The 24,637-nt window shown below is 41.0% G+C and overlaps 1 protein-coding gene across 1 annotated transcript in view; it reads left to right on the forward strand.

Annotated features, from left to right (window-relative positions):
* Window positions 1-14,447: 14,447 nt before the first annotated feature.
* The window catches only part of MYO16 (myosin XVI), a 441,479-nt gene continuing 431,289 nt past the window's right edge, over window positions 14,448-24,637 (forward strand). The window contains exon 1 of the mRNA XM_028087376.2: window positions 14,448-14,703. Coding sequence (XP_027943177.2) covers window positions 14,478-14,703 — 226 coding nt within the window. The 5' untranslated portion in view covers window positions 14,448-14,477. The remainder of the gene's footprint in view (window positions 14,704-24,637) is intronic.

Below are 24,637 nucleotides of genomic sequence, written 5' to 3' on the forward strand. Positions count from 1 at the left end.
AGGAGGGTGCTCCTAGAAGAAATAATGGGGCTCACTAGATAGGTAATGATAGTTTCAGGTTCCGTATGATGGAGTAGCAGGAAGACAGGAATGAAGATGGAAGGTATGTAAAAGGCTGGATGGTTTGCATGGCACACTAATTAGTAATAATCTTCAGTGGGCAAGGTGGAGCCCATGGATGATGGGCTTGAAAACTTTGACTAGTTTTATTGCTTATACCATTGTTTTAGGTTAGTATTAAGGCAAACTTTCTCATTTTTTGAAAAGTCTGTGCAACAGAGCAGAGTAGTAAGAGACTGAGGGCCAGCGTGTTCAATGCAGTAATTAAGACTTGAGGGGCGCCTGGGTGGCACAGTCGGTAGGGTGTCCAAATCTTGGTTTCAGCTCAGGTTGTGATCTCAGAGTCGTGAGATCAAGCCCCGAGTCAGGCTCTGCACTGAGCGTGGAGTCCGCTTGAGATTCTCTCTCCCTCTCCTTCTGCCCCTCCTGCTTGTGCTCTTTCCCTAAATGAAATAAATTTATTTAAAAAAAAAAAGCTTGAGACAAGGAGTGTCCTTATGTTGGATATGGGGATGTTTATTTGTGAATCATACTCTTTGTTTTGATATTGCATTTTTAGTTGACCTTGAAGAAATTTCTTTTATCTGAATGTATCTTATAAATTGATGCAAAGGACAATGGAAATCATTTAAAAACAAACTATAACCTATAAATGATCTTAACCTAGACGGGATAATAGAAATTTTAGCATATGATTTTTCCTTAAATTTTTCCCATTTCAAAGAAAGGTGAAAAAACCAGACTCTCTGAAGCCAAAGTTAAATATTAATTGTGAAACTCAGTTTTGTTTCAGCTCATTACAGGACTGAAAATATTTTATATCAAAAGAGTGTCAAATATCAAATATTTTATATCAAAGTACCATTTTAAATAAAAAGTCTTTGTAAGACTTAGGAAAATGATGAAACAAAAAAATTATTTATAGCCATGAAATTACAGTTGCATCGACACATACAAGCTTTCAAATAGAAAAAAGAAATTTAAAGAGGAGCTGTTAACGTACAGCATGTGCTCATTGGTCTTGTATTTGCCATTTGCAATGCTCGTTTTATAATGTTGCTTCAGGACTTAGACTAAAGGCATCCGGGAAGCTGCGTGATTGACTGGTGGGGTCATGGGGCCAATCAGGGCTGTTTCCTAAAGAGGAACCAGGGTGTTGAAACTGGCAGGTATCCCATTCTGAGACAGCCTGGAACACCAGGGAATTTGTCTATTTAAAACGTTGTCTGGCAGGAATAGAGTGAGCTGAATCTCTCCCATCCAGAATTGAAGATGTCAACTAAAGGTGAAATGTGCAGATGTGGATTGTGAACAGAAGATTATGTAAAGTTTGAGGGCCCAAACATATGTATTTGAGGTAGAGGGCCTAAAATCTGTTTTCTTCTGAATGAACCAAAAGAGATCACTTTTGAGCTACCCAGAACTGGAGTTTGTCTGAGACTGTTAATTCCAGGGCATCACTCTCTGTTGGAAGGGACTGGACAGCATTCACAGCAGTCTTGGAGACACCCAGTAGTGGGACCATGGTGTTTAGAAAGGCAGGGCATTCAGGAAAAGTCAGGATTTGATTTTAGCAAGATGGCATGCCAAAGGAAGTGTCTGAGAATAGCCATTAGCAGGCAGTTCTGATCTTAACGTGTCTAGACTTCCCCAGACAAGCTCTCATTGAGTGTGTATCTCATAAGATAATAGCTAGTTGATATTTAGAGGTGGGGCTCCAAATTACCAGACTCTGTGGATCCTGAATGTAGCTGGGTTGTCTTCTGAGAAGGAGCCTGGTCTTCCAGTTCTCTGTGTATCTAGGTAAATCTTTGCGCTGGTCATTAGCATGCGGGCCTGATTATGGAACTATCTACGATCCAGGGCAGAGCATTCCCAACATGGTACCCTCCATCAACCATAGATTTGATAAGACATGTGGGTCCACTTGAATAACGAACTGGGACCATTACCTCAGGGTGACAATCTTCAGTTTTATTGTTGCCTGAAACAAATTCCAGAAATAATTATGACTGTAAATCTGTATCTCCTGAAAAGCTATTTATCATAATCCAATCACTTGTTTTTAAGGAAATTTTAAATGTAGAAAACTATAGGTCAGTGTGTAAAAACATAAATACACTCCAGAGTATGCGGTCATTTTTTTAGGTCCTGTGTATTTGCTTTATTTCTGTTTTAATTTAAAGAGAAAACATTCTTCACATTCTCCCATTGAAAAGCATGCCATAATAACTGGATAGAAACAGAAGAAATGATCACTTGACATATAAGTTTAAAAATTTAAAGACAGTAAGTAGTGAGATGAAAAATATTGTTGATTTTCTTGAGAAGAACTTAAATTATTTAAATTTACCCCTCCATCATTCAGAGAAGTGTCTTAGTGCAGGATTTCAGGAAACAGACATTGTGGACCTACATCCTAAGATATTTTAAGGCACCACATCTCTATCTTCTTCCCCAGATGCAATTTCTTTTTACTATTTTTTGCTCTGTAAAGAGGGATATGAACCTGCAGCTTGATTGCAAAGATGTTAAAAATCTAGCACTTTTTAAAGACTCTGATGCTTCAGAAGAGGTTTTTTTTTTTTTTTTTCCCCCACAGCTCTGGGGGAGTATGTTGAAATTGATTATACTCTTGTCTTTGAAAATCCTCACTGTTCCTTTGTTTCATTGTCATTGTGTATGCAGTAAAAATAACTCTGGAAGCGTGTTATAACAATAGATTCTGAGAATAAAGCTTCTGCTAGGACAGTTGTTGGGTGCATAGATAGGAGTGTGTGTGCGCGTGCGTGAGCACGCTGATTTCCTTCCCGGACAACTGCCTTCTGCCTCTCAGACTTCATAGCAAACATTTTTATAATGTGGGATGAGCAATCAAGTTTGCAGCTACATTTTTCATGAAGTGTTTAAACTATGTATATATATTTTAAAAACTCCTGTGATACAGCCCCTGTGCCTTACTCTCTTTATTCCCCACCTTTTTTTTTTTTTTATGGTGGTAAAACACGTAAAATAACATTTTTAACATTTACCAGCTTAGCCATTTTTAAGTGTATCGTTCAGCAGTTAAGCATATTCATGTTGTTGTGACAGAGCGCTCTAGAAGTTTTTCGTCTTTAAAATGTGATACTCTGTACTCATTAAACAGCAACTCCCGCTTTCTCCCTCTTTCCAGTCACTGATAACCGCCATTCTAATTTGTTTCTATTGAGGGAATCATACAGTATTTGTCGTTTTGAGACTGGCTTGTTTCATTTAGCGTGTCCTCAAGGTTCATCCGTTTTGTAGCATCTGACAGGATTCCCTTCCTTTTTAAGGCTGAATAATATTCCGTTGTATGGATAGCCCACATTGTGTTTATCCACTCACCATCGGTGACACCTGCCTCCACATTTTGGCCACTGAACGATGCTGCAGTGAACGTAGGCGTGCAAATATATCTTTTGCGATCCTGCTTTCAGTCTTTTGGATCTATACCCAGAAGTGGGATTGCTAGATCCTATGGCTGTTCTATTTTTTATTTATTGTGGAAACTCCCTATTGTTTTCCAGAGTGGAAACCATTTTGCAATCCCACCAGCAGTGTACCAGGGTTCCAGTTTCTCCACATCCTTGCCAACACTTCTTATTTTATGTTTTCTTTTTTGGGGGGGTGGTAAAAACCACCCCCTAATGGGTATAAGGTGATGGTTTATTGTGGTTTGATTTGCACTGCACTGAGAATTTTGAGTTAAAATATGCTTGTTGGGCATCTGTATATCACCTTTGGAGAAATGTCTAAGTCCTTTGCCAGTTTTTAAATTTGGTTACTTATGTTTTTCATTGTTGAATTGTAAGAGTTTTTTTTTATGTTTTGGGTGTTAACGCCTTATCAGATATGTATAATTTGCAGATATCTCCTACCCTTCCTTAGGTTGCCTTTGTACTGTATTGACTGTGTCCTTTGATGTGCAAAATTTCGTAAGCTAGTCCAATTTGTCAATGTTTGTTTCTCTTGCCTGTGCTTGTGGTGTCCTATCCAAGAAATCATTGTCAAGTCCAGTGTCATGAAACTGCTGTTTCCTTCTATGAGTTTTATACTTTTAGGTCTTATACTTAAGGCTTTAATAAATTGTCATTAATTTTTTGCCTGTGGTAGAACATAAGGGCCCCACTTCATTCTTTTGCATGTGTGCCTTATTATGTCTTGTGCTGTTACTACTTTCAGTTTTTGAGAACCTATGTCATTAGGTATGTTTGAGCTGTATAAATTTTGCATCTATCAAAAAAATCCTTCCCTTGGTGTAAACCGTGAAAATTAACAGAAAATTAAATATATATAATCTTACATGTATTAGATTGTGTTTCCTGGAAGCAGAGTCTTGAGAGAGGGCTTCAGGAGCACACGACAAAATATACAGAGAATAAGCATTAGGGAAATCCTATAGGGAGTGAGGGAAGCAAGGCATTGAACAGAAAGAAGCAGCAAAGCAAGGTAGTCTTGGGAAAGTCTCAACTCTTCCCGATTCGCTTTGTTCTGGTTTGTAAATCCCTCCATAGAGTCGTCTCCTCTTAAGTCAAGGGGACATGTCTTTGTACTTCTGTGGATGGAGTCTTCCACTCCCTGGGAGACTGAGTCTGGCAGGCAATTCTCCAGAGGAGGGAACAGCTCTGAATCCTTACCAGCCAATCCTCAGAGCAGCTGGGGAGGGTATACTAGCCAGTAAAGGGGATCTGAGCAGGGCATCAAGATCACCTACCCTAATATAAAAAGTATTTGAAGTCTTTGATAGGAAGCAACCCCCAAATTGCAAATATAAGCTAATGGAATTGAACTATAATTCATACTCGTAAATTCAGATAAATACACATTCTTGCTTATAAATGATAAAATGTATTTTCTTTCTTTTCACAGGGAAAATTATAGCACTATTTTTTTTAGAGATTTTATTTATTTATTAGAGAGAGAGAGAGTGAGAACACAAGGGGATGGGGAGGGGCAGAGGGAGAGGAAGAAGCAGACTCCCTGCTGAGCATGGAGCCCCATGCGGGGCTCAATTCCCAGGACCCTGGGATCATGACCTGAGCTGAAGGCAGACACTTCACCGACTGAGCCACCCAGGTGCCCTGAAAATGATAGCACTATTTTTATTTCATTCTGACAATTCATTTTTCTTGTAGGACAACTTGGGTAGTAAGCTATTTCTAATCATGCCCAAATCCACTCCATTCTCAGCCTTTTGAGGTCGGCTCCTGGAGGACAAAAACATATCCACCAATATCTAGTTTAATAATAATAATAATAATAATAATAATAAATCAGTCAAGCTAAAAAGGCACCGTTTGCTAACTTTCTTGCCTTGTTCCCTTGCTGGTGCCCCGTGGTGACAGCTGACTCAGCACCAGACAGTAGGTGGACAACGTTACAAGAGGAAGCCATTCTTTTTGTTTGTTTCAAGTTTTTATTTAGATTCCAGTTAGTTCTCATACAGTGCAGTATTGGTTTCAGGAGTAGAATTCAGTGGTCCATCACTTACATACAACACCCCAAGTGCCCGCCTTCATCCCCACCCCCTGCCCCGTTCCCGCCCCGCCCCTCCCCCCATCAACCCTCAGTTTGTTCTCTGTCCTCGAGAGTCGCTTTTATGGTTTGCCTCCTCTCTCTCTTCCTTTCTTTCCCTTCTCTGATGTTCTTCTGTTTTGTTTCTTAAATTCCATGTATCAGTGGACTCATATGCTACTTGTCTTTCTCTGACAGACTCATTTCGCTTAGCATAATACCCTCCAGCTCCATCCACATCAGAGGAAGCTGTTGTCCTGCTTGCTTCTGAAGTTTGTAACTTGCCTTGGCCTTGGCATGGTGGAAACCGTCCTGAATGGGCTTGACGAGCCGCATAATCTCACCTAGCGCGGTCGCTACAGAATGTCATTATTTAAAGAAAACGCCAGACTATTTTCCTGTGTGGCTGTCGTATTTTACATTCGCAACAGCAATGTTGAGAGATCCTGTTTCTCCACAACCTCGCCAGTATTTAGTATTGTCACTAATTTTATTTTGTTTTTTTTTTAAAGATTTATTTATCTATTTGAGAGAGAGAGAGAGCGAGCATGAGCAGGGGTGGGGAAGCACCCCTGGGGTGAGAGAGGGAGAGAGAGTCTCAAGCAGCCTCCCCACTGAGCATGGAGCCCGACACGGGGCTCGATCTCAGGAGCCTGAGATCATGACCTGAGCCGAAACCAAGAGTCTGAGGCTTAACCGACTGCACCACACACACACCCCCCCCCCACTAATTTTATTTTGGTTTTAGCTCTTCTGATGGGTGTATAGTGATAAGTCATAGTGCTTCTAATGAACATTTCCCTAATGGCCAGTGCTATCAGACGTCTCCTCTTGTGCCTGTTCCTCGCCGTCCATCTGTGTCCGTGAAAAATGTCTGTCATGCCTTCTCCCATTTTCCAGTTGGATCATCTGCCTGTTTGCTGTTGGATGTTAAGGTTTTTACATGTTCTCGATGTGAGTCTTTGTCAGACAGGTGGTTACAAGTACTTCCTCCCGTTCTCTAGCTTGCCTCTTTTTGCTCTCAACATGGCTTTGACACACCAGTGTTTTCAGTTTCGATGAAGTCCAGTTCATCAGTTTGTTTTTCATTTTATGAACTGTGTTTTGGTGTCAAGTCTAAAAAAACCAGGTCTCAGCGATTTCCTCCTACGGTCTTCCAAACGTGTTATAGCTTTACATTCAGATCCAGGATTCCTTTTGTTTTTTTGTTTTGTTTTGTTTTAATTTAATTTAATTTTATTTTATTATGTTATGTTAGTTATCATACAATACAGCATTAGTTTTTGATGCAGTGTTCCACGATGCATTGTTTGTGCATAACACCCAGTGCTCCGTGCAGTACGTGCCCTCCTTAATGCCCATCACCGGGCTAATCCATCCTGCAACCCCCCTCCCCTCTAAAACCCTCTGATTGTTTCTCGCAGTCCGTAGTCTCTCATGGTTCATCTCTCCCTCCGATTTACCCCCTACATTTTTCCCTTCCTTCTCCTAACGTCCTCCATGCTGTTCCTTATGTTCCACAAATAAGTGAAACCATATGATAATTGACTTTCTCTGCTTGACTTATTTCACTCAGCCTAATCTCCTCCTTTTGGATTCGTTTTCCTATATGGTGTGAGGTTTGGGTGGAGGCCCGTTTATTCCCTATGGCTGTCCAGGGGCCCCGCCCTCGTCTGTTGGGAAGACTCTCCTCACTGACTTACTGCACTTCGTCACAGTGAGCCGCCTGTGTGCAGAAGTCTTTCCAGGTTCTCTTTTTCAGGTTCTGTTGATCTAGGTGTCTCTTCCACCAGTACCAATAACAGAAAATATTCAAGGGCACAGGTGGCAAAATAGACTTTTTTCCTCCAAAACTCAGGGAGGGAATTGCTTACAAAGTTGATTTTTGTTACTCCTAATCCTTTTCACTGCATGCTAGATTATTTTGTATTTGTTTATTTTTACCTGCAACGTATTTCAGAAGGTTTCTAGAGTACTTTTCATGGTTGTGGGAGAGATACATCTTCAGTTTAGTGAAGTAGTTCCAATTTCTCTTTAATAGCAACGGGACAACGTTGTCAATCACATGAGTGTGAAATGATGTTTTAAATTTTTTCTAGACATTAGTAAGGCTGCACATCTATTATTAGGTTTGAAAATGTAACTTTCTTCTTGTGTGTGTTTATTTACTTGTGTTGAGCAAAATTCTGGCCAATCGGTGCTAATGGCTGAGTCATAGAATGTGTTTGACTTCTTATCAGGATAACAGTGTTTACAATGATAACTGGTTTTCCCTTCTTTTACTCATGTTAGGGTCCTTATTTCTTTTCCTTTTGTTTTCTACGCTAATGGAAACCTTCATTTTGAGGTATAATAAAAGCAATGATAGAGGGCCTTCCTTTTCTAAATTTGAAACAGAATTGAAAGTAGTGACATACATTCATAGATGTTCTAAAATTAGCCATTTTTTATTCACACTGACAAACATATGTACATAGGCTGTTTACATGTGTATGTGTACATACTACTGATCTGTAACTCCTTTTTTTATGATGTTCTCATTTGTTTCGGTAGCTTAAGCTAGTCTCAGAAAATGAGTTGAGGCCATTTCCAGTTTTTTCTAGTCTGTAGAAAAATTGGGGGAAAACACAGGTTATCCATTCCTTAAAGGCCTGTGAAATCATTTGGGCCATGCATTTGTATGTTTGTTTCATTTTTTTGTAATTAGATTTTTAACAATTGATTTCATTGTTAGAATGAATAGACTGTAAATCTATTCAAGTTTTCTCTTTCTTCTTGAGTCATTTTTTGGTAAGATATATTTATTCTGGATATTGTCCATTTCCCATGTCTTTCTTTGACTTTGCTCATTCTTTATTTCCTTTCTATCCATTCGGACCCTCATTTTATTTTTTTCTTCTTTCTTTTTTGAACTTTCCTTTTTTGTTCATTCCTACAAAGATGCTGTGGTCACCAATTCTAGGACGAGATTCTTTTCTAACAGGTACATTTAAAGCTGTAGATTTATTTCTATGCCCTATTATAGTTTCATCTGTGAAATTTTGATGTAGACTTTCCTCAATGGTTGGCACTAGAAAAGTATGATTTCCCTTAGTTTTCTTCCTTAGATCTGCTTTATTTAGGCTCAGTGTTGTGAGTTTCTGAGCATGTTGGGAAGGTGTGGCTTCACCTCTAGAGGTGATATCCCATTCTCAAGTGTGTTAAGAAACCGCTTCTATAATTTCAGTTCTTCAGCATTTTTTGAAACTTGATTTGCTTTGTGGCCTAAGACATAGTCAACTTCATAAATCATCCATGAATGTCTGTTCCCCTGAAAACTGGGTGCACGTGTCTGTAAATGTCCTTGAGATCAAATTATCTGTGCTTTTATCATTTTTTATTCCCTCTTTGATCTACCAGTCATGGAAAGAGGTGCAAAAGACCTCCCACAATGAGTGTGCTGTGGACCCCATGAAGGTTTTGGTTCTCATTGAGATGAAGGTATTTCTGGTAGTTGTACAGCAGAATAATTTCAGGAGTTCATTTTCCTTGTTCCCTTTTCCTTAACTTTATTCTTTATGTTTCTGGCTTGCTACAACGCGACATCCTGAGACCATGGCACAGTGTGTAGGGCCCTCTAGGACCAAAGCATGGAGCTCCTAATTTTTTAACTAGATGTTCTATAATTATTTCTGAATATAGATCTTTGTTTCTTCCTTGATGTATTTTATTTGCTGGCTCTCAAATTTTGTTATATAGAGATGCATGCTTGTTGAGCAAGGATTTCTGGCCATGGTAAATGTCTCTAAATTTTTATCTAGAATTGCAGCATAGCCATATATATAGTTCCCCCCCCAAATAAAAGGAGTAATATGGTAGATCAAGAAATCCAATACTAACATAAACTTGGCTACACTGTGTCAGTCCAGAAAATTTTGTGAGGAAGAGCAGTTGGGTGAGAAGTATGGTGCTATTGTGCATTTCTGTGAGAGCAGAAGTAATAAACATCTGTTATCTACTATATGTTGAGGGCTGGGTCAAGTTTTAGTAATACATATGGTATTTCTGCCAGCAATTTAATTAAACAGTTTTACTAACAACAACAAAAATATTTAATATCTACTATTCCAGATGCTGAGAATAAGCAGTGGATAAAATAGTCCAAGTTCTTGCTTTTTGGGGGCTTATAGATAAATAAGAAAATATATGGTGTAAGTATTTTTGTAAACAGCATTAGCCTGAGTATAATATACAGTCTAAGTATAATGATTGATATTGTAGAAACATAATTCAGGGTGATAAATACTAAGGAGAAAAATAAAGCAAGAAATAGGAGGTGGAAGTATTGTCAGGAAACATTTGCAAATAGAGATAAAGGGGCCCATGAAAGGCTCATGAAGAAGGAGATTTTGAGAGAAGGCATGGAGGAAAGGAGGATGCTAACCATATGGTCTCCCACCATCTGAGGGATGAGTGTTCCAGGCACTGGGAACAGCAGGTCCAAAGACCTTGTGCCTGGAGCATTCCTGGTGCATGGTAGAACCAGAAAGAACATAAAAGGGAGAGAGAGCTCTCCATATGACACATTCCCTTCTCTTTGGTTCTCTTAACATATCCCATCTGTACAGTCGTTGGGACACACAGATCCTCATAATATATTCCTAATAAAAATAATTTCCATTCATTGAGTACTTACATTGTGTCAGACATGTTTTGCAAACTATCTCTTATTTTTTAAATATCCCAGCAAATTTGACATATTGGCTCCTTTTTATGTATTTCAAAAATCTTAGAAGTATTGAATATTTCACCCCAGGTCCTAAGTAGAAAATATGATATCTAAGATCAGAACTCAATTTTTTCCATTTTTTGTTACTTAACATTACCTTCTATAAGTGAATGATTTTGATGATCAAGAAATTTAAATCAGGGGCGCCTGGATGGCTCAGTCATTAAGCGTCTGCCTTCGGGTCAGGTCATGGTCCCAGGGTCCTGGGATCGAGCCCCACATCGGGCTCCCTGCTCCGCGGGAAGCCTGCTTCTCCCTCTCCCACTCCCCCTGCTTGTGTTCCCTCTCTCGCTGTCTCTCTCTCTCTCTCTCTCTGTCAAAAAAGAAATTTAAAGCATATGGTCTCTTGTTTTCCTTTGATGACTCAAACTACATTTGGTTAAATCATTTAAACATCCCAGGGCGCCTGGGTGGCTCAGTCAGTTAAGTGTCTGCCTTTGGCCCAGGTCATGAGCCCAGGATCTTGGGATCGAGTCCTGCATAGGGCTCTCTGCTCAGCAGGAAGCCTGCTTCTCCCTCTCCCCTGCTCGTGCTCTCTGTCTCTCTCTCAAATAAATAAAATCTTAAAAAAAAAAATCCCGGACAAAGACTGTTATATATTATATATATATATATGATATATGGATATATATACTTATGGTTATAGTTATAGTTATTTTCTCTTGAGAAGTGGGTAATTCTTGATGCTATCTGCTTCACTCACACACTGGAGGTCTTGCTAGAATATCTTTTCCTGAATATTTGTTGATTCTGATGCATATGAAGCTGTGATTCTCCATGGTGGGCTTGATGCTATGGTTGCGCTGAACCCGGCCTGCCCTGCCTTAGGGAGAGTACCTCTTCCCATCTCTTTGTTTAGTGGTGTGACATTGGTAGCTCGAAACTGACTGTGAAATTTGCACCGTGATAATAGGCAGGCCCGACAAATTAAAGATTCCACTCCCACTGCACCAGAGCCGAGTGTCAAAAATTTGCCGGAACCCCACTTGGCAGGTAGTAATGGTGTAGTCTTACCACTCAAAATTCTACAAAAATCTGAATGTTCCCTTGATCACCACTCAACACTGTGAAGATGAAAAAAAAAATTTCTAGTTAGGGTGATGTTAATTTTTTTAAGAGTTAAAACCCAAAACCTCAGCGCCTAAACACAGTAGAAGTTCATTTCTTTCTCAGACACAGAGTTAAGAGAAGGGCTGGTTGGTGGAGGCTGCTCCAAGCAGCAGTGGAGAGGCTGAGGCTCTCTGACACGTGGCCATTTTTGCTATGTGGTTTTCGCGGCCACCATGTTCATAGGCAGCAAGCTGTAGGGGGGATAGAACATGATAAAATGCATGTGAGCATTTTTTTGTGAGCCAGCCCTGGGAAGCTCAAAAATGACATCTATTCATGTATCTAAGGAGAAAAGACAACTGGTCTCCCCAAGTCAGTCTCTGCCACATAATGCAAATATGCTCTTTTGCTATAAATGTGTCCTGCATACTAATGAGCTCATATATTATTGTGGGAATGTGAGAATGAGGTTCAAATAATGTTGAAGTTGTGTTAGTTCATGTGTGGCTTTTTCTAGGCCAAGAGAGCCAAAATAACAGGAAAGAATTACAGTCGTTACCAGGGAAAAGCTCTTGGTTTTGGGCAGGCAATACCCTGTCAACTCTCCTGCGGGACAGTTGAAAGCAAGTGCGTGCCCAGGACCCCCATCCCAGGGGTGCAGACCAGCCTTGCTCAGCTCAGACTCATGAAGTTCCTCTTCAGCCTTAACCACCTGCCTGCTTGGCCTGTCCCAACTGTCACCTGAGGTATTAATGGCTGTTACTCTTAGTGCCCCAGTGACCAAGTTCATAGGTTTTGGGTAGACTGCATCAAAACTACGTTTCCCAAAACGACGTTATTTTTAGTTGTGGTATCTTGCAGACCGAGAACAGCGCATATACATGACATAGGTGTTCCGCCCATAATGACACAGAAAGAAAGTCACAGTGCCCGTTACATGTTTAGAAGTAAAATAAATGAAAGTTTAGACCATTTAAAATCAAAGCACGGGGAATGATCCAACAAGAAAATATGTTAAAAATCAATATTTTATACATGTAGGGATTTGAAATTTAACAGCCTCGGCATCTGATTTTCCAAATCATGAGGGTATTAATTTATGAACATCCCTCAGTGCTCCTTTTTGACAGACTGAGAGGGCTGCTCGATGCATCATGAGCTGTCACTGCAGACTCTTTAAAAGTTCATTGAAAATTTCACAGTACGGTTTTTTGTACGAGCCAAATGCCAGAGGACTATTGTGTTTATGAGGTTGTCCTCCACCTTTGACCACGTGCTCCTCGGCAGGTGATATGCTGTGAGGTCATCGGCTTTACCTCTTCGGGTTTTCCAGTGGTTCCCCTGATGCTCTGGGCACCTGCTCACACACCAGGAAAGTCATGGCAGCCCCCGGGTCCTGGGAACCCAAGTGCAGTTCTCTGAACAGATTGGAAGGCAGAAGATATCTCCGGCCATTATTAATGAGCTCTCAGAGACGATCTGCTGGTGATCACGGCTTTTATCACACGGACAGACTTCCGGGTGATTTGTGGACTTCACGACCGCCACTGTGTCTTTGTGTTTAGGTCACTGGAAAGCAAACGTTTTATATGTAGTTATTTGATGCTTCTCACATCACTCTGACAAATACATATGAAGATCTTAATGAAAATATAGGATTCTAGAATGCCCTCAAACACTAACGAACAACCACAACAAAATTTCCCAGCTCTGCTTCCCTCTCCTCCTGCCCCCTCCTTATATATCTTAAATATCTGGCTGTAGAGAGTGACTGTCTCTTACTCTGTTTTTTTCTTGCGCCTTTATGGAACATTTGTGATTGTCATATAATCATCTCTTTGGTTGTGGACAAGTCATAGCCTCTCTCAACTTCGTTTTCTTTACTTGCAAAAGAGAAACGGTCTGGCCTGGTGGTTGTGAGAATAACACTTTGTGAAGTGTCAAGTGATACAGAAATGGAAACTGCCTTGTCACAGCGTGGTGTCCTTTCAAAGGAGTTGGGCATCTCTCTGAAGATGAAGCAGCAGGGCCCTTTCTGAGCCATCTTTCCAGACACGGCATATGATCAGCCACATTTGGGGGCTTGCATAGTTCCTTCTACTTGCTTGAGACTTCCATCATAAATACCTGAAGAGAAGAACAGACAAACACTTCTCTGAACCTGTGGGTTCGACTCTCGAATTTTCAGTGTTCTAATGTTAATTTTCTGCCAATGGTAAAATTTTAATCTAGTGGTAGATATATGAGCTTGTACATTTCCATGACAGGGGTTTGGGGTAGTGTTTCTAAGGAATATCAGGTTGAAAGAAAGTGAAGATTGCTTCAGTTTCAGGACAGAGAATTCAGTCTGTTACTCACTGTATTAATAAGACAGAGACCACAACAGCAACAATTCTATCCATGGTTCTGAATTGCCAAGAGAAAAATCTGTTTTATTGTTCAACCGATATTAGGTCTCTTAGAAATGAATGTTACCAATCCATAGGAAAAGTGTTTAGCAATATATTGGTGGAAATAATCACTGCGTCACATAAATAGTTGATAGCCTACATAGGTTCTTTTGTGTTAGATAAGCAGAGTCATAGGGATATACAAAACTGATTTTTTTAGGGTGTGCTGAAAGACTCAGAATGGCTTTCTGCCAAAAATTAATACACAAAGTTTAGTTGGCGTTATTCAGTGAAGGAACTTTAATGCATCTGTAGAACTTTCAGGCCTTTGGTGAAGATTTAAAAAAAATAAGAAAGGATGGTGTTTGCTAATAATTAAGTTGCACAAAACTACACATTTAGCTCTAATTTTATTATTTATTTTATTGCCGTGTGATGTTGAATAAGACATCAGCTCTCTTTGCTTCTCTCTCCATCTGTGAGAAGGCCTTTGCTATTTGCACGTCAAGCGCAAAGAGGAATGAGTGAGTTTCCGACTTTTGTGCTGGGCAATAGGGAATCGAGTACGCTCTGTCTTGCTACTGTATTGTTGTCGTAATGGGTCTAGTGACATTCTCACTGTGTTTCTTGCAGGTTGCTTTCAGCTATGTAATGTTTTTCGAACCCATGAAATGGAAATTGACCAGTGCTTGCTGGAGTCCCTTCCCCTTGGCCAGCGGCAAAGGCTGGTGAAGCGCATGCGTTGCGAGCAGATCAAAGCCTACTATGAAAGAGAGAAGGCTTTTCAGAAGCAGGAAGGATTCCTGAAAAAGCTGAAGCATGGGAAGAATCAAAAAGTTCACTTTAACCTTGCCGACATGATACAGGATGCAATTATCCACCACGATGACAAAGAAGGTACATGACACAAAAGTTTTCCGATGTGGGTTTTCATGGTTTTTGTTTGTTGTTTCCTGGTGGGAGAGATGGAGGAGGGTATTTCTTTTAAATGTTAGGGGCTTTTTTTTTTTTTTTAAGATCTGAAATAGTCAAGGAATAGTCCTCTTTCGAAAGACCATAGTTAAAACTTCCAAATTTAGTACAGATGAACGAAATGCAAAATTTGGTAAAATTATTGTAATTTTTTTTAAAGAATTACCTACCTGGAAAGCATGTGATTTCCTTGTAAATTGTTCATTTAAATTTTTAATGAAACTTTTTTTCCCAATGAAATTGTTTCCTTTGATGATGAGATTGTGCTGCAAAATTCATTATTATCTCATTCTGAATTCATGGGTAGAAATACCATAGGAATAGGAATTAGCTACCGTTTTATTAGTCTCTTCCTACTTGGAGCTCTTCATTTCATGGCCATCCCCTCTGTGGAGCTGTGCGCACCTCCAGGGGCAGCGATGCTCTCAGCCAAGTTCACCGCTCCCCTCCCGCTCCCAGTACCTTCCAGTGTTGTTGAGTGACAGAGGGAAGCAATTTGTCCATGTTCACCAGGCAGTACTTGTTGGAACATGTCTAAATTAAATGGCAGGCAGATATATGCCCTATATTGATTTAAAATTCATGCAACAACATGGAGATTATTCTTATGTAAAATATCGACAGGACAAATAATGCCTAAATCAGGGTTAAAAAATTAAGAAAAATTAAGAATAGTAAAATCATAAACCCAGAGACCAAGAGGAACATATATGTATAATATATAAGATGTGTAATAATATATATTCTATATTATAACATTTGGTGAAAACACTGAAGTCATAAAATCGGAATTAATCCTGATGTAGACATGTCACTTGGGCGGTCAAGTGCAGGAGATATGAGTCCTGTCTTCAGAAAACCTCTAATCTAAGTAGAGAGGAACAAATCCTCATAAGAAAGTAGAAAACAGTTATTTTTTTAAAGATTTTATTTATTTATTTGACAGAAAGAGACACAGCGAGAGAGGGAACACAAGCAGGGGGAGTGGGAGAGGGAGAAGCAGGCTTCCCGCAGAGCAGGGAGCCCGATGAGGGGCTCTATCCCAGGACCCTGGGATCATGACCCGAGCCAAAGGCAAACGCTTAACGACTGAGCCACCCAGGTGCCCCTGAAAGTAGAAAACAGTTAATGGAAATGGAGTCTGGTATGAGCGGGAAGAGTTAGGCAGTAGAATGTGATTTTTGAGGGGCTCCGAAGGAAGCTCTGTCAGTAAAGAGGAAACCGCACGTAAGCAGTGCGGTGAATAGCCGCCCAGCATGAGGGTGGGCATGGGGATCTGTCTGAAGGGAACAGGAGTGAGGAGGGTGGCTGCTAAGCTGTACTAGGGAAATATAATTGCTGTGGATAATTCAAGTCCTACTTTTGGAAGCAGAATGCAATGGGAGCCACTGTATGTTCCTCAGAACAAAATGCGTATGCCTCTAATAGTGTTTAGCAAAGATGAATCAGGGATGTATGTCTGTAGGATGCATGGAAGGGTACGGATAAGAACTGGAAGCAAAGACACCAACTCAAAATCCATCGATGAAATTTCAGTGGTAGAGTGAGCCGGCTTGAGATAGTAGCCATGGGGATTGGAACAAAAGGGTGAACCCAGCAGCCATATTCCGTAGGAAAAATGCCTTAATTTATCAAATATTTATTGAGTTTTTATTATGGGCCAGGTGGCTGTGAATGAAGGAGAACAAATCTCTATCTCTGTGATACCCCACTGTCTGGTGTGTGACCATAAACAATAAGATAAAGTTGGATGTGTAGTATGGGGAGGCGGTAATGGTGCGATGTTGAATAAGACATCAACGGAAGGAAGGAAGGAAGGAGGGAAGGAAGGAAGGAAGGAGGGAGACCACCGGAGGGAGGTGTGGGGAGTTAAGCAAATGGATATCTGAGGAGGAGGATTTCAGGCGAGCCCAGAGCTGTGAAGGGAGCATGTGGGAGGAACCAGAGTCAATACATCGGGAGGACAGACGGCAAGCAGCCAGCATGGAGGGGCCAGCAGCATCATGGGAAGGATTCTGGTTTTTGTGCTCGGTGAGTCCTGAAGCCATTGGGGGATCTTGAGTAGAAGAGAGAGCTGGTATCACTTGTGAGTTAACAGGACCTACCCGGCTGCTGCATTCTGACTTGAATCAAGAATTGTGAGGGCAGAAGCAGGGAAACTGGTTGGGAGGCTCTGTCAGGAAGCTGGGCACGAAATGATGGTGGCTTGGGCCAAAGCGGAGTGAGGGTATGATGAGAAACAGTCAATTTGGACATATACTTTCAGGATAGAGCTGACAGGAAATGCTGATGGATGGGTGATGGGGAGTATATCAGTTTATACTGCTGCCGTAACGAATGACCACTCCTTTAGTGTGTAGTTGCAAAGGGTGTGAAAGTATCCTCCTGTAGTTCTGGTCAGAAGTCCTGGGTGGGTCCCACTGGGCTGAAATCCAGGTATCATCAGGCTGTGACGCTTTCTGGAGGTTCTAGGCGAGGATTGCTTTCCTTGACTTGTCCATTTTCTAGAGGCCGTAACATTCCCTCAATCCTAGTGCCTCCTCCATCTTCAGAGTCAGCAAGGGTAAATGGAGTGACCCTCTCAGGCTTGGAATTTCTCCTGTTGTTGTTTTTTTTTTTTTTTTCCTGTCCTTGCATTTCTCTGATCAAATATTTTGCCTTCTTCTTCCACCTTAAAGGCCCATGTGATTTAGGGGCTGTGGGCTCACTTGGATCATCTTGGATAACCTCCCTATTTTAAGTTCATCTCATTAGTCACATTAACTCCTTTCCCCACATAGTAACATATTCAGAGACATGACACCAAGGGTGAAATTATGGAACCCAGATCCTACAGACTCAAGGATCACACCAACTTCGCTGTGGCCCGAACCACTAGGAGGATGAAATGTTATTAACAGAGTTGGGGATGCAGCTAGGAAGTCAGATTAGGAGGGGGTGTCGTGCTGGCTGGAGATAAAAATTGGAGACAGATGAGCATATAGCATATGGGCATCAAAAGCCCAAAGACTATATATCACTTAGGGAATGAGAGTAGATAAAAATATAAGAAGCTCAAGAACTGAGTCCTAAGGAGCTCCAATATTAAGAATTCAGAAATGAGGTAGAACTACCAGAAGCAACAAAGAAAGGAGGAACATGAAGTGAGGGAGCCCAGAACATGTCCTGGGAGCTCAGTGATGAGAACTTTTTAAGGAGGAGAGTGATTAACTGCCAAATACTGCTGTTCAGTCATGGGGGTGGAGACAGAATGGACTGTTGCATTTAGAAGCACGGAGGTTATCAGTTCCGGTGAATTGTTGGGAGCAAAAATCTAGTGGATAGTGATGGAGATAGAGTGGGCAAACAGAAATGGACACAGAATATGGAGACTTCTTGAAGGGAATTTTAGGTAGAGGGGAGAAATGGTAAGGTAGCTGCTGAGGGAAAAGAAATGAAGAGAACTTTTTAATGATGGGAGAAATAATAGCATGTGTGTATGTGGAAACAAATCATGTATTTGGGAGGGAAAGACGGCTGGCACGGAAATAAGGAAAGTTGCTGGAGCAAGGGCTTTGAGCATGCACACGCTGATGAGATCTGGTCCTCAACTGGAGGGTTTGGTCTGGCTAATTTTATTTGTAATTCCAGTGTCTCGGCTCTTCCCATAGAGATTCTGGCTCAACCAGGGTAGTTTTCCAGTGTGCCTCCAGTGCTGTGCTGTGCAGACAGGGTTGAGGACCTCCCACCGAGGGCGATGGGAGGAGAGATGGAGCCAAATGGTGGGTGGGGTGATGGGAACTTAATGGCGGCTCTCTTACTACCTCCAGCACTTACTGATGATGGAACCTTGGCTGTCAGAGAAGAGGGAGGATGGGGAGGAGGGCTTGCAGCTCCAGGAAAGAGGAGAACATGTACACATGGGAGAATAAATCGGCCGGGGCAATCTGGTATGAAAAAGACGACTTACCGATAGAATGCAATGTAAAAGACAAAAACAGAAGGACCGCCTGTGACTCAAAGTTTTCGGAAGTGGGTTGGGGCTCAGCGGGGAGCCTGCTTCTCCCTCTCCCTCTGCCTGCTACTGCCCCTGCTTGTGCTCTTTCTGCCAAATAAATAAATAAAAATCTTTTAAAAAAGTGGGTTGGCATGGCCTCTCCACTCGTGGGTCCTTATTCTTAGCTATTTGCTTTTCTACCCTAAAATTTTCCTCTAGCTTTTAGAGTACAGTTTGTCCCCACTTTGTCTTCACACATTCCACATGTATACACAGATACCATTTTGTATGGAATATAATAACACCTCATCAATAGGCACTCAGATTTCTTACTTACTTGAAATCACTTGTTAACCGCCAATGCCTGCCAAGCACACGTTAACACCTATTTTTCAGTGGAGTACATGACTGCGCAGTACACGTAGCAGATTGTTTGTATATGAACGTTGATATAAAGACACCAAAATCTAAGCAAGAGGTCAGATTTGATTTTTCAGCTCAGAAGAAGCAAGGAGTAATTTTTTGTTTGAATGATTAACTATGAGTTGGGTTTCATTTTTTAAATTTTTTATATTTTTAAAGATTTAGTTTTTTTTATTTAGAGAGAGCATGTGAGTGGAGGGAGAAGGGCAGAGGGAGAGCGAGAATCTCAAGCAGACACAAAACCCAAAGCGGGGCCCGATCTCACAACTCTGAGATCATGACCCGAAGTGAAATCAAGAGTTGGACACTTAACCGGCTGAGCCACCCAGGCGCTCCTTGAGTTGGGTTTTATTGAAGAAGTTGTTTTTGGAATTGCAACGGATACAGTGATCTGGTCAGTAAAGTTCCCCATTTTGCTTGGTGTAATGACCGATAGAAGGTATTTAAAGTGACAGGGACAAGAGGAAGCAGAACAAAAAAATTGCGCGCGCGCGCGCACACACACACACAATGTTCACTACCCCCTGCTATGCACGACGAAGGATAATAAACCCTTCCTGTATACTATCTTTTTTATTCTTTATGACAGAAATTACACAGAAAAAAATCCAAAAGATTCTTAGAGAAAAATGTCTTCAGAAGGACACCTTCTATAACTTTTTTTCCCCCTAGGAAATAGTTTCTATTACTAATGGAAGCAAAGATGATGTTCAGTAACTAAAATCAGCATTAGCATCAAATGATGAAGAAATAGTTCAATGATTCTTAAAACTCAACACAGGAGTTTGAATTTCTAATCAATTATTAAAAATTTAAGTACATTATTTTGATGTTAAATTAAGATACTTATGCACTGAGGGACCTTAGCTTGAGTTGCCTTAACAAAATGTTATAGACTGGGGACTTCAACAACAGACATTTATTTCTCAGAGTCCTGGAATTTGGATATTCAAGATCAAGTTGTCACCAGATTTGGTTGTTAGTGAGAGCATTCTTCCTGGCCACCTGGTGGTGGGTAGCCAACTTTGTATCCTCACATGGTGGGGACAGGAAGCTCTGGTCTCTTCCTCTTCTTGTAAAGGTACTAATCCCATCATGGAGGCTACACCCTCATGATTTCAGCTAGCCCTAATTTCCTCCCCAAACCCCCAACTCCTAATACCATCACACTGAAGTTTAGGTCTTCAGTATATGGATTTGGGAGGGGCACAAAAATTCAGTCCTTAGCAGATGACATACTACTTCTATAATTGGAGCTGACCTAAGTATGAACAAATGAAATATTACTTTTTTTGAGTCTCTCATCTGCTTTGGAAACTCCCATGTGAATACCAATAGACCTCACTGTTTCAGAGGAAAAGTTTTAATTTCTTGCAAATTTAAAAAGTTTAATTGCATTGAAAAGGCAAGCAGTCTCTTTAGAAGCATTATACTCTCTAGCCTTTGTTTAACTTCTGGAAAAGTATCCAGGAGAAAGTGTTTATTTCATTATGGTAAGCATATTTTCATTATTCTTTAAACTACTCAAATAGTGAAATGTACATGTTTATAAAATTAAGACAGTAAAACATATTGCCATAAGAAAAACCTTTTTCCATTTAAATTCTTATTGCAAACTTTGTAGATTCTATCTTTGTGTAAATAATTTCATTTTCTCTCTTATTTCCAAGTACTTTCTTTGGCTGAGTATAAAGAATCAAATATTCTTTTTCAAAGGACAACATATTATTCTTGCTAAGGTTTGTATTATGTCATTGAGAAGCAAGTCATAATTGTTTAATTTTATGAATGTTGCATTTTTGTAATTGTAAATTTAGTATCTTCAGAGCTTCGGTCTCTTCTGGGAATTGGTGATATTTTAGTGTTAATGTGCCATTTTAATATACTACATCAATCTAAAATGTGTTCAACCTTCTTTTCCATCTACAAAAATTTGTTCTAAAAAGTTTTAGGGCTTTTAATTCACTTATTTATCATCTCCCCCAATTTCCTGCACTCCCTTTATTAAAAAAAAAAAAAATTGTTTTTTTTTCGTTTGTGGTGAGAGCATTTAACAGCTCACCTCCCAGCTTGGCCTTTGATGGTAAAGGAGCTAAACCACCAACCCCACGAGCTGATTTGCCTTCACTGCCATTTGCAGTCCTTTCTTCTTGTTGTCTAGTTGAGTTCTGCTCACTGTTATGGGGACGGCCGGAGGTGGGGACAGACAGTCTTTACACTGTGACCTTTTCCCTCTCTCTCTGCTCAGACTCCACCTCCCCTTTTTTTGGCTACAAGGAGGACTTATTTATTAACCCACATGCTTAATATTTTCTAAGAGTCTGTTTTATTCCAGCCACACAAAGAACTTCTAACTGTAACATCTAGTTACAGACCTGTAATGTCCAACTTCACTTATATCAGAAGTCAACTCCTAGGAGAAAAGAAAAGGAAAAATCAAATTCTAACAATGTGAGACTCTGTTTCCTTCTCTTGTCTCTCAGACCACTGGCCCAATTTCCTTGGAGGGCTAAGGAAATGAAGGGCTGTGGTCTAAGGCTCTGACCCTAACTCCTTCCACTTCCCACTTGTCCACCCTGGAAGGCCGCCCTTTTCCTATCACATTCCCTGTCCCCAGCTCCAGTGATTCTCAAATCTGCGTTCAGACCTCTCTCCTGAGATCCACACCCTCCCTTTCCTAACTTGTGACACTCACGGTGAATATCTGTCCCCTTCTCCTTCCAAACCAAAATTTCTTCTTCTATTCTCTACTTCAGTTCATGTCACCTTCTTCCACTTCTGGCCCAGAAATCTTGAAGTTGTGCTGATTTAGATATAAATTTGTAAAGTCTTGACGGTTGTACCTCCCCTGAATAATTCACAGGAAGTAATAAGTGCTTGCATGCTATCCAGAGCCCTCTAAGAATATACCTAGAATGCAGCAGATACATCTATCTAATATGTATTGAATTATCTATTAATGGGTGGAACATTTCCCCACTTAGAGATTTTTAAGTAAGTCATTAGGACCAAGTTTTCTCTTTCCTACCCACCCACACCCCCAGGTGTAGTTTTGGGTCAGAGAATAAATTTCACGTATTCCTCAAGTGTTTCACACATGAAACATGAAAGGAGGTTTCCCATTGACTTAGCACTAAGGGGTGCTTAGCTGAGCCCTCTCCTTGCCTTTGCTGGCCTGGCATAGAGGTTAAAATAATGGTGAAGCAAGTGGTTACTACATAAATGTATTTTTTTTAATTTATTTTTTTTTTATGTTTTAGTATCTAGAGTATAGATGTAAAAAAGGAGCCAATTATGATATTTTCCTGCTTCCATCCTGTCTTTATGAAGATGACCCATCTACCCTGGCACTCTTTCCCACTGGTGGCTATGGATTTCTCCTGAATGCAGCCTCTTTCTGTCTCCCTCACCTCCCCATATTCAGGTGCATAAGTAGGCAATTAAAAAATGTGACAGTCAATAAGTAGATTTAATCTGACCCCTGGAGAAATTGAACCAAGACTCTGCCACCTTTAGAATGATGGTCAGACCCACCGAGCAATTACCCAATCCTGGTTCCCTACATGCATTTATTATGAACCTAGTTGAGTGTGATGTGTGTTAACTACCCTGCAAGGATACATATTTGTAGAATTCAAAATTAGGCATTATATCCTTGATACAGAATGTAGATAGACCCTTCCCAAAAGAGCTGGATTCAACCAATGTTGAATGTCTTACATATTGGATACTTGGGATTGGAAAGCAAATTGAAAGCATCATCCTGTCTTTAAGGAAGAAGTTGGGGAAAAGAACATTCCCAGTGAAAAGACAAGCAATCTACTGCTGTCTGCGTCTTCCACGTTCTAGAAAGGTACCAGACCTGGGCAGAGTGAGGGAAAGGACAGCTTTATCAGATCTGCTCCTATCTTGTTGACTTCCAGTGATGAGAACAGAAAATGAATGAATCTGTTCTTCTCATTTGGCAGAGGAGGGCGAGGATTTGGGAAGCAGTAGCTCAGGTAAGATGTTCTCTGGGGCAGGCACAGGGACGAAAGGACCGCTTCTAGATTTTAGAGAAAAGGATGAGCTTTTTGGTGCCAGACATGTGTTCGCATCAGAAATCTGGAAGGCTAAGTGAATATTGCTCATAGACATGCTGAATTTTGAACTTCCCAAAGAACTTTACAGAACTATCTTCACTGGACTGTGGTGCTTTCAATGAACAGGTGATAGTTGCTAGGTAACTAAGGGTGCCCATTTCAAAACCAGTTATAGAATCATAAAGAGTTGTAAATTAAGTGCGTTTAAATTCCAAGGGATTCTGTATGAATTTAATGAGGAGCTTTGTATTTCACCAACACCAAATTCATATTCCTGACAAGTAGTAATTATTTGAACTGCCTGCTATATAGTCACGACTTTACTAGGTAGTGTGAAAATAATTGAAAGAAGAGAGAGAAAAGTGTGCTTCATAGGCATTTGTAATCTCAATGGAAAGATACACTGTTCTGTAACAAGCAAACAAACAAACTAGAAATGGATCCACTTAAAAGGAATCACAGTGGGCATTCACTGAGGTGAGGTCGGGATGAGATGAATCTGAAAGTCTGTGGGAAAATTTCCCTTTGGTAGAAGGAGAGAGAGGGACTTGTTGGCTGAGGCAGAGAAAAGCAAGGTTCTGATGGGTGAGCATCTTTTTTTTTTTTAATTTTATTTTTTTAAATAATTTTTTGTTGTTATGTTAATCACCACACATTACATCACTAGTTTTTGATGTAGTGTTCTGACGGGAGAGCATCTTGACAGAAGCGTTGCTGGGGGTTAGCAGCAGTGGTTCTAACTCTGCGGTTGTTAGGATGGGTCTGTCCCTACTGCGACGCACCTGAGCCGTGCGAGCCTGGCCAGCACACCTTCCGTGCCTCCCCATCCTCTCCTGCCGATGAGGGTGAGAGGCAGAGCGACCCTCTTGCCCGTCCGGCAAATGTTTCTGGGGCCATTGGCATCCTGCTCACTCTGCAGGGCTGCCCAGGGTAACTGCCCAGGCCCACTCCTTCTTCCTCTGGCCTAGTGCAGCCCACCCCCCAGGCCCCCAGGCCACATTCCCTTCCCCACCTCTCCTCCCCACAAGTCCCTTGACCTCTTCCGCAGCCCCAGGGTCCTGATACCCAGGCCCCAGGAGAGGGGGAGGATTGGATCATGTTGTTAGAAGACATCAGGAAGGCAACTAGCCCCACATCCTGAATTTGGAACCTCTCTTCCATAATTTGTTTAAGTGTTTTAAGAGGAAACGGTTTCTTCTTTACCTGAGGCCATTCTCCTTCTCTGGTGACTAGGAGGAAAGTTGTCTCTTTCCTCATTAATTCTGCCTTTGGTGCTCCCTCTCTGCCTCAGGCCAACTGCTTTCCATTGATCCAGCCCAGGGGGTATGTGGGGGAGAGAATGAATTGATGCAAATGCGTGTGAACTCTGCCTGGTCCA

This window comes from Eumetopias jubatus, unplaced genomic scaffold (assembly GCF_037043125.1).
Source record: "Eumetopias jubatus isolate StellerSeaLion01/CBP00866 unplaced genomic scaffold, mEumJub1_p1.0 scaffold_3, whole genome shotgun sequence".
Lineage (NCBI taxonomy): Eukaryota > Metazoa > Chordata > Mammalia > Carnivora > Otariidae > Eumetopias > Eumetopias jubatus.